Genomic DNA, 9,198 nt, shown 5'->3' on the forward strand with positions numbered 1-9,198 from the left:
AGGAGCAGCGGAGGTCAGCTTCCCCCGCCAGCCCTCCCGAAGGTTTCTCCAGCGGTGGTCAACTCCCACACCTCCCGTGAGGGCCTGGGCCCACAGAGCCAGCCACGAGCGTGGCACGAGTCCTGCGAGAGAGGGGCCAGGCAGGCTGCGCCAGCCAACAGGGAGCTGTGGAGATCGCGAGAGGGTGACTTCTCCAGGGCGAGGAAGAGGCTGGAACGAAAGCCTGTGTCTATCATCGAGAGGACTGAAGGCTCAGAGATCGTATTTGGGATCGCCCCGTGTTCCCTGGCCCTCTCTCAGTCGAGAAGGGACCTGTTCAGGTTGTTCCTCAAGCAGGGCAGCGGCTCTCGGCAGCTCGTCATGAGTGAGTTTATCCTTCAGGCCACCGCCCGGGGAGTCCCTGTGCACCGCCTCAGAAGGAGAGAGCTGGATGCTCTTTGCAGAGGTCGGGTCCACCAGGGAGTTTGTTTGGAGGCCACTCCTCTCCGTTTCAAGAGTTTGGAGGAAGCTGAAAAGCCTGATTTGGGGGATGAAGAGAGTCCGAACCGACAGCTGATTTGGCTGGTGTTGGAGCAAATCCAGGATCCCATGAACCTGGGGGCACTCCTGCGCTCTGCGTACTTCTTGGGGGTGGACAGAGTGGTGACAAGCCGGAGGAACAGGTACGGCATTGGTTATCTGCGCCTTCAGCTTTTCTCTTTCTTTTTCTGCTGGCTCCCAAAGAGGTTTCTAGTCTGCATTGCTCAGCAGGTTCTTTAGAGGGCTTTCTAGGGCTGAGCTTGAGAGCTGAATTCGAGTAGCTGCTGGTTTGCGTTGCGCTCTGCAGAGAGTCTGCGGGACGTGGTATTCCAGGCTGGTAAGGAACCTCCCTGGATCCTTTTTGTTTTAACCCATTTTGTGTTTCAGTTGTCCATCTGTGCACAAAACTGCTGTAACCTATTTCCTGGGTTAATTTCTGAGCACTCCTGTTCTCCATAGGGAAACATATTCATATAGTGAGTGAGATCTTTAATGGACTAGTTGGAATTGGGTTGCAGAGGCAAGAGAAGGAAATAGAGAAACAAAAATTCTCCTGGATTTCATTTTTTGCTCTCATATCAGACTTTTTCTTTCTTTTTTCCTTGCAGCTGTCCGTTGACTCCAACAGTGAGCAAAGCTAGCTCTGGAGCTATGGAAGTCTTCGATGTCTACAGCACAGATGATCTCCAGAGCTTTTTGAAGGTAGAATGATCCACATTTTTTTTCCCCGTTTCCTTTCAAGAAACCTCAAATATTGCATGTATTGAACAGAGAGGAGGTACAGGAAAAGGATTCAGTTATTTGCACTGTCCTGTGTTCCTGCTCTGCATTCTTGTTTGCTGCCGGTGGTCTGTGCTGTCGGCCCACCTCTGACGGGCATGCATCCCCAGTCCCATTCCATCAGGTGGGGTAACAGGTCTGAGTTGTGGGTCTTTTTCTGGACGATGGTGATGGCAGGATAACGCTGTGTCTATCTCCCGTACCCAGGCTGCGAACTCGGTAAGTCAGGGTCTGTCTCTCTTTCTCCCCATGGGGACTGGAGCCAGCGCTGCTGCCTGCAGGAGGTCTTGCCCGGTGTGTGGTGGAGGCAGCATCCCGGAACCCAGGCACACGATGGCAGCATTAGGCAGCCTTTGGAGCAGGGGAGAGAGGAGAACCCAGAGCTGGTGTGAGCTGCTGGGAACCTTCTTATGCTATACATGTGTGGTGCGGTGAGATAGGGCCCTTTGCAGAACGTGCTGCAAAAGGAAAGGGAATGTGCATGGGAAAAACATGATTTAAACTGAAACAAAGCAGGGATGTTGCTTTGAATTGGCAGAGTGTGTCCATCCCCTGTGATAGCACCGTGTGATAGCACTGTCCTGACTTCTCATGGAGGTCCTCTGTGCCCTGGCCGAGCTGGGGACCGGCTGAGTATGGTGTGCACGCCGAGCAGGGAGCTGCAGGCTCTGCCCTCCCCTGTTTGTGTGGGATCCCCTAGACCTGGGGGGCTGTGCGGTTGGAGGGTTCACCACGGGATGGGAGGGCCAGAGGCTGCAGACCCTCAGGGGAACGGAGGTACCTAGTCTGTGCTCCTGAGGTCGTTGTGTGCCTGTGTCCCTTTTGGGGACGAACTTTAGTCTGCTGTGACTGCGAGGAGGCAGAGGTAAGCCTGGACTCTTCCCGTGTGGTCCAGCAGTACAATAGGTCTGTGGCAGCTGGAGCTCTGGATGATGGTGAAATGAAAGATACGTAAAATAAATTGATATTTAGTTGAAACAGCTGGAAAAATCACTTTGTTACTGTAAAGCTTGAATTATTAACATTTTGAGCTATTGCAGCAGTTCGTTTAATTGGACCCAGATTCACAGGCCTAACCCTTGGCATTGCCTGGCTGGTATAAATTTGATATAACGTAATGCAAAAAGTGCCACTTTCACAGGAAATGAAGCTGGCAAGAAGCAGCAGCTCTTTTATTGTTAAAATGGATTTCCAAGACGAATAATTAAGGCTCTTTTTACTAGGGTGCAGGAGGGAAGGCTGGTTCTCTGGTTATGTGAGGTACTGAGTGTGGAGTGCCCTACCTTTTGTATGAGCTGATTTTTGGCATCTGAGTTTGAAAATGTGCACTTGTGTTTGAAAACGTTACTGTGGGCTTCTGATGGCGGAGCCTGCACTTGAGAACTTCCACTGCATTGCTCTGTGGATTAGCCTTATGCTAATTTGTTTAACACTATACTTTTTGTATGCTTTCCTGGCAAAAACCTTCCTAGAACTGTTGTATGGGCGAAAAAAAAAAAAAAGCTTTTCAGTTGCTGTTTGTTTGCTTGCTTGCTGAACTGGAATAAACACCAGAAGGAAAATTACTTTTTTCTTTTTTTCTCTTTCTGAAATCAAGGTTTGTGTGCTGGTATGGGAGGACTTTGGTTGTAAAAATTCAAAGGATGCCAAAAAACTAGAAAAGCCAGTCAGCTTAACTGAAAACATTAAAAAATAAAAAAGTGTGTTTGCATACATGACTTATTTTCTTTTTAAGATTGAAAAGTAGGCAATTTTTTAACATTTGTTTCCTTTCCCTTTCTAGGCTAAAACTGCAGAAGGCTGGGAAGTCGTGGGAACGGTCAGCAAACCTGAGGATGTGGAAAATGTTCCTGTCATCAGTTGCTTGGAATTTCGGTGGACTAAACCCACTATTATAGTAATAGGTATTTCCATTTACAGAGCTTTGGGCTTGGTGGAAGTTCATGTGCGAGGAAACAATTAGGGTGATGTTTCACTCCAAAGCAGGTCTGTTACATTACATCACACTGTGGTCTAGGAAAGAAAAGCTGAGCAAGAAGTACTAGAATGATCTGTCTGCAAATGAAATGGAGACCCAGAAGAAGAGGGGGAGCCAGGAAGCCTCCCAGTAGGAACTACAAGAACAAACCAGTTTGTGTAGATGAACAGGGAGTTTAGTAGCTGCAGAGGGTCTAGATGGCAGTTTTCCGTGGCAGGACAGGTCCGGGTCAGTGCAGCCACAGCGTGGTGTTTTGCCTTGTGTTCTGTGGCACATCTGATCCTGTCCTAGAGCCCTGAACCTGGATTTTCTGTGTTGGTGAACCACAAACCTGTGTGAGAGACCCAGGAGGTACGTGTTTGCTCTTGCTGCGCTGAGGCTGTAATGGTGAGCTGTGCCATGTCTTTGCCCTGTCATGTTTCCTCTTAAAATACCAGGAATCTTATCCCTGTGCCCAGGTCTGGAAAGAAGCATGAGGAGCTGTTGTTGGGGATGGTCTGAACACAAAGTTGGGCTTTGTGGCACAGAGTCCCCCATAGAGACCAGTCAGTGGCTGCTTTTGTACACCTAGGAGAAGGCAGGAGCTGTTGGCTGCTGCGGTAGCAGCAGGAGGAGCAGGTGTAACCTCCACCCTGCCGGACCCGTGTGCTGTTTGAGCAATGGGTGCCACTTTCCTGAGCAACTAAACTGGGCGATTCCTACAGGGCCCTCTGCTTCTGCGCCCTCTTTGCGCAGAGGGTACTTGCAAAGGATGCTGTCTTTTGTAGGCAGAGTTTGGGGTTGGGCAGCCTCCCAGAAGGTGAAGAGAAGGGGAGTAACAGCCTCGTGGCAGCTAGAGAAAGAAATTCACCCAGGAGTGCTGCTCTAGGCACCCTTGTGTGGCCAAGCCGTAGCCCCCCACTTTGTGTCACCTGGCACAAGAGCTGGTTCGAGCTTTTATACTTGGAAGTAGTGTCATGCTGGCAATGAGCCATCAATGGGCTGTAATCCTGCCCCGTGCTGCGGTTTTCTTGGCTCAGAAGACATTCCTTTAATTAAAATGTTTATTGAACTCCTGGAAATACTGACAAGACAACACCGCAAATCTGGCATCTCTGCAAGATGTGTGGAGCTATATTATAAAGGGAGTAGGGAGGCTGGCAGTACTGCTGATGGACCACAAAGAAATGCATCCCAGAAACGATGACAACACCAGGAGAAAGGAAGGGGGTGAAAGTGGCAGTGGTGTCATTACCTTGAATTATGAGAGATTTCTCCAGGAAAAAGTCCAAATATCCTTTTGTCAAGGGAGATTGGAGGCTGATTGGTAGATGCATGAGGAGAGCTCCCGGACCTTGCAGCAGTAATGATTTCAACTCTCTGCTGAGCACTAACTCTTCGCTGAAAAGAAAATTGAACATTACAGTCATCTGATGCCGAGGTTGTTTGAAGAAACATCCTAGATCTGAATATGTAGCATACCTGCAGCTGCAGAGAGCAGCAGTGGTAATTTAGCATGGTAGTGAGCTTCCTAGCATTGCACAGATTGTCTTGTAAGTTAAGCATTTGCAGACTTGAATTCACCCTCCTGGCGTCCTCCTTGGAGAGTGATTTGGACAGTCCAGCTTAATGTTGTCTGCACTGGAGTCGTTGCCGAAGGTGACAGGCAGGCTGGCTGCCCTAAAGACTGGGAGCCTTGTGCGAACAGGATCAGATTGGGAGCACTTAGATGTCTGAGTAAGAAGAGTTTCTGTGTAATTTGCTATTCTTACACCTTCAGTCTTCAGCTCGGGGTTTAAGGCTGTTCATGGAATTGGTGGTTTTATCGTGATGCTCATTTTGCGTATTCCTCTGAACTGCCAGCGTGGCTGCTTCTGCCTGGATTTGAACTTCCTGCACTGGAAACTGCCGTTGTTGTAGTGGTATTAATTGTAAATGGAGCAGGAAACTTGTCAGCCAAGCTCTAACTCTGGTCTTTGAGGCCTGTCGGTGAGGGACAAAGCTAAGAGATGGAAGTCAAAGATCTGAAGTGGGAAGCATTTTGTTCACCAGTATAAACTAGGATTTAATTTGATTCAGTCAATACTCCCTCCCTCGTGTCACACTGTGCAAGTCTTTTTGCCCTGAATTTATGGTTCCTAATTATTTTAAGCAGTCAGAAACATAAAAAGCTTTGTAAAAGCTGGAAGCAAAATTGGTGCCTTTATTAGGAATTGTAAGACACTTATCAGGGAGAGGAGAGATTTGCTCCAGGAGCCGTGGCACCTCTGGCAATAGCTGCTGTCCCAGTTGGAGAGTCCCATGAGAGCGTGGTTTGAGAGGCTCAGGAGGAAAATACAAGAGTAAGTTGTGAAACTTTTCTGTGTTGAATCAGGAAAAAATAGGATAATTTTTTTTTTTCTTTCTTGAAGCATCCCTAGAGAGCCACAGTCTAGCGATGAAGAGGCAGGCCGGGCCGGGGGAGGCCTGGCTTTGATTCCTTGTGTCACCCAGGCTTCCCCTGTGACATTGGATAACTCACCCAGGCCTTGTCTGCACTGCTGGCTTACAGCAGGAGGAAAATAATGGTTAGGATGGGATTTTGGTTTTCTGAAAGTTCATTTACCCCAGCCAAAGGATGCTTTTACCTGTGTGGCTTATTTCATGTGGGAAGGTGATGCAAGATGCATTACCCAAAGCATTCTTTTCCTTACCCAAAATGCGTCTTGCCAGTTAGATCAGGCCACGAAGACATGAGACTGGGCCTCAGCTTCCAGTCTGTGAAATGGGAATAACAACACTTTCCTACCGTGTGTGGTTGGAGTGGCATCACACAGATGGAGACATCGGGACCTGCCGGGGAGGTGCTGTAAGTGGGCACCAGGAGAAGAATTTTGTGGCAATTCAGCCTAGCAAGGAGCTGATTTGCCTTATGGAAGAGTGAGTCTCCAGTGGCATAGAAAGTGCTTAAGTTGTCCATGTATGCTGTTAAAACTTCAGGTAGGCATCTAAATTCAGGTAAGCTGAGCGAGGCCTTGGTGCCAGCACTGGTCACGCAGGCAGAGGCGCAGAAGCCCCTGGCAGGCAGCGTGTGCCCCAACAGTGCCATCCCAGGACACGTCTGGGGTTCAGCCAGGGTCAGGGTTTTCTGTTAAAGGGGAACGTTTGGCTTCCAGCATGCTGAGCCTGTTTTGCCAGAGGGTGAGCATGTCTTTGAAAGGAGCTGGCTGTTCTTGCAGCCATGTAGCTGTCTGTGTAGCTCTAAATAATGAATGTGGAAGAATTCTTTGGGGAACCGAGCGGGCTGGGAGGTCTGTGGTCTTCTGCATTTTCACTTGTCTGCGTGCAGGATTGTTTAAAGCCTCTCCCTTTCCATTTCCCTTTGTGACAGCGTGAGTCAAACAACTACTAATGACCTGGGATAGATTTCAACTCTGTTTCACCAGTGTATCAGCCCAAACATATCAGGGCTGTTGGATGGTTTAACAACTAATCAATTGAAGCCTCTGGTTAAACTGTCTGCATTCACAAGTTGCACCCAGCTGGTGGTACTGTGTGCTGAAAAGGCTGAACCCGTCACTATCAATAGGGATGTGGGATTTGCTGGACCAGAGCGGACCTGTGTCCTCTTGTCTGCCTTGTCCCTCTGGCCGCAGCCCGTGTACGTGGGCAGCCGCCTGCTGGCACGGTGGCTGCTCGCACGGGGGATCTTTGCACTCGGACTATGAGGCTGTGTGCTTTACGCTGTGCATGCAGGCGTGTTGCACAGGTATTCCTTAAAAACACTTCAGGTACTGGAGAACAGATCTGGGGAGGCTGGAGTGGGCCAGGAAGGCAAGGCGGGTAAGGTCGTTCTTGGCTGTTCCTGCACTGGGAGCTGGTGAGGTTGCTGGTGATCTTAGGGGCAAGGGTGTAGTTGTGACAGAGCATTAGCAACAACTGTACTCGGGAGGGGGGAAAAGGGACGTGGCAGCGACCGTGAGCTGACCTGAGTCGTGTCTGTCTTCTGCAGGTAGTGAAGGTGACGGACTTTCCCTAGAGACACAGCTCCTGTGCCATCGGATGCTGGCCATACCCCCTGGCAGAGCGCTTCATCCTGGAATTGAGTCGCTCAACGTCTCTGTTGCTACAGGTAAAAACAGCTCTGAGCACAAAGGCATCATAGTCCAAATTCCTGTTTAAAAATTTCAATTTAAAAATCAAACAAACATCCAGACTCACAGAACAATTTTCTTGTGGTTTAAAAAAAGGTATTTTTTATTTATTTGTTTTCACTTTCCTACAGGTATTATCCTGCACTCCATCTGCAGCCAAAAGCTGAGGCACAGTGATTAAAATTTTTTTTTATTTGGCGGAGGACGCTGCTCGGCATTTTGTGGCTGTGCTCTGTTGGTGTGGATGTGGAAGTGCTCTTTCCAGGGTCTTCACCGTCGCTGCAAGTTACAGGGAGAGCTCGACTGACCTGAGCTGCATCTTGGCTGATGCACGATACCGCCAGAACCCTGGCTTCGTGCTGAAGTCAGACACCTGCATGTACTAGGTAACACCTCCCACCGGCACCTCGCAGGAGCGGCTGTAAGGAAGAGAGACAAAGCTGGGCTTTAAAAGCAGACAGCCAAATCCTTCAGTTCTTGCAGTAAAATAGCCAGTGATGGCCGTGAGCTTTGTGCTTGTTGCACTGGGGACTTTGTGCGTGACTTGTGCTGTGGAGAGAATTGGGGCTGTAGGTGAGAGACAGTGCTCGGCTGGTGCTGCTGCTGAGAGCAGCTGTGCCCCGTGCCCACCCTGTGCCCCCTGCCCGAGCCCACCGCCCCCTTAGCCACCGAGAGGGTGCTGGTGAGAGCCAGGTATGATTTGGGACTACTCGGTAGCGAATCCTTAACAACAAGGTGGTTTCTCTGTTATGTATTGCTGCTTGGACGTCTGAAAACACACCGTGTTTGGTTGTAAACCAGGTCTGCAGCCCTGCCGAGGGATGGAGACGAGCTGTAGTGGGGAAAAACGCAGCCCATGGAAATAAAGCCTCGGTAAAGATTGGTTGTAGACTCGATCAATCCTTTTTGTGTCACGTATAAATCCAGAGTGTGATGAGTGGAACCGAGCCCTTCCTTCGGGTGGGAAGGGGAAGCGGGAGCTTGTTCTCTTCTTCCGGGGAAGTTTCCTTTCCGTGGAGGGCCTGATCCTAGTGGATGCTGAGCTGCCCCAGCACCACTGTCCCCACTGGTGGCATGGGAGGTGGGGTGAGGGTGGCTTCATTTGCAAATATCCTGGTTGAAAACCAGGCTGGTTAAATTATTGAGAACCAAATGAATGTTATCACTTAGCACCTTAATTATTTTATTTAGCTACTGTGGCCCTTTGCATAGGATTCCTCATTAACACTTAATTTACAGTGCCCTTTAGGGATAATTTCAAACAATTCAGCTTAGTCTCCCTGCTCCCCCCCTTCCAAATGAACAAGTAAATCACTCAGAGTGACTAATTAGGACTTTCCGTTGAGCTAAATGAAGTCTGTAAACCGGTCTGTGGATGTGGAGGTTTTTCACATGGGTCCCTGGAGGGCCTGGCCGGTGGGTGCTGGGGCGGTGGGTGCTGCGGGGCTGGGGGCGCCCCAGGTGCCCGGCCTGGGGGGACAGGACAGGACACGGAGCTCTTGAGAGGTGTCGCTGCGGCTGTGGTGGGGGGTGCCTGGGGCGGTGGGATGTATCCTGTGCTGTGTCGGCCCCTTCGCCCTCTCCGTTGGAAAAGGACGAGACCCCGATCCCTCCGAAACGGGGCGAGCAGGGCTTTGTTGCCCCAATCTGAAGGTGAACGGGTCACTGAATAACAGTGAACTGGTGCATTGCTGGGGTGACAGCTGTTGCATTTTGTGGGCTGAATGTCTCTTTTATTTTTATTTTTTTTCTTTTTTTAATACTGACATAAAAAGGCCAGGGGCTGGGGAGGCTGCAGGCCCCCCCGCC

At 49.8% G+C, this 9,198-nt stretch overlaps 1 protein-coding gene across 1 annotated transcript; it reads left to right on the top strand.

Annotated features, from left to right (window-relative positions):
- Nucleotides 1-42: 42 nt before the first annotated feature.
- On the top strand, nucleotides 43-7,570 carry MRM1 (mitochondrial rRNA methyltransferase 1 homolog (S. cerevisiae); the record flags this gene model as incomplete). The annotated part of the gene is made up of 5 exons (XM_009708432.1): nucleotides 43-662; nucleotides 1,128-1,221; nucleotides 3,083-3,203; nucleotides 7,248-7,367; nucleotides 7,521-7,570. Coding segments are annotated over 5 exons (1,005 nt in total), but the record flags the coding sequence as incomplete, so codon positions are not given.
- Between the last annotated feature and the right edge of the window lie 1,628 nt (nucleotides 7,571-9,198).

The sequence above is a fragment of the Cariama cristata genome, unplaced genomic scaffold, assembly GCF_000690535.1.
Source record: "Cariama cristata isolate BGI_N322 unplaced genomic scaffold, ASM69053v1 scaffold21839, whole genome shotgun sequence".
NCBI classification, from domain to species: Eukaryota; Metazoa; Chordata; class Aves; order Cariamiformes; family Cariamidae; genus Cariama; species Cariama cristata.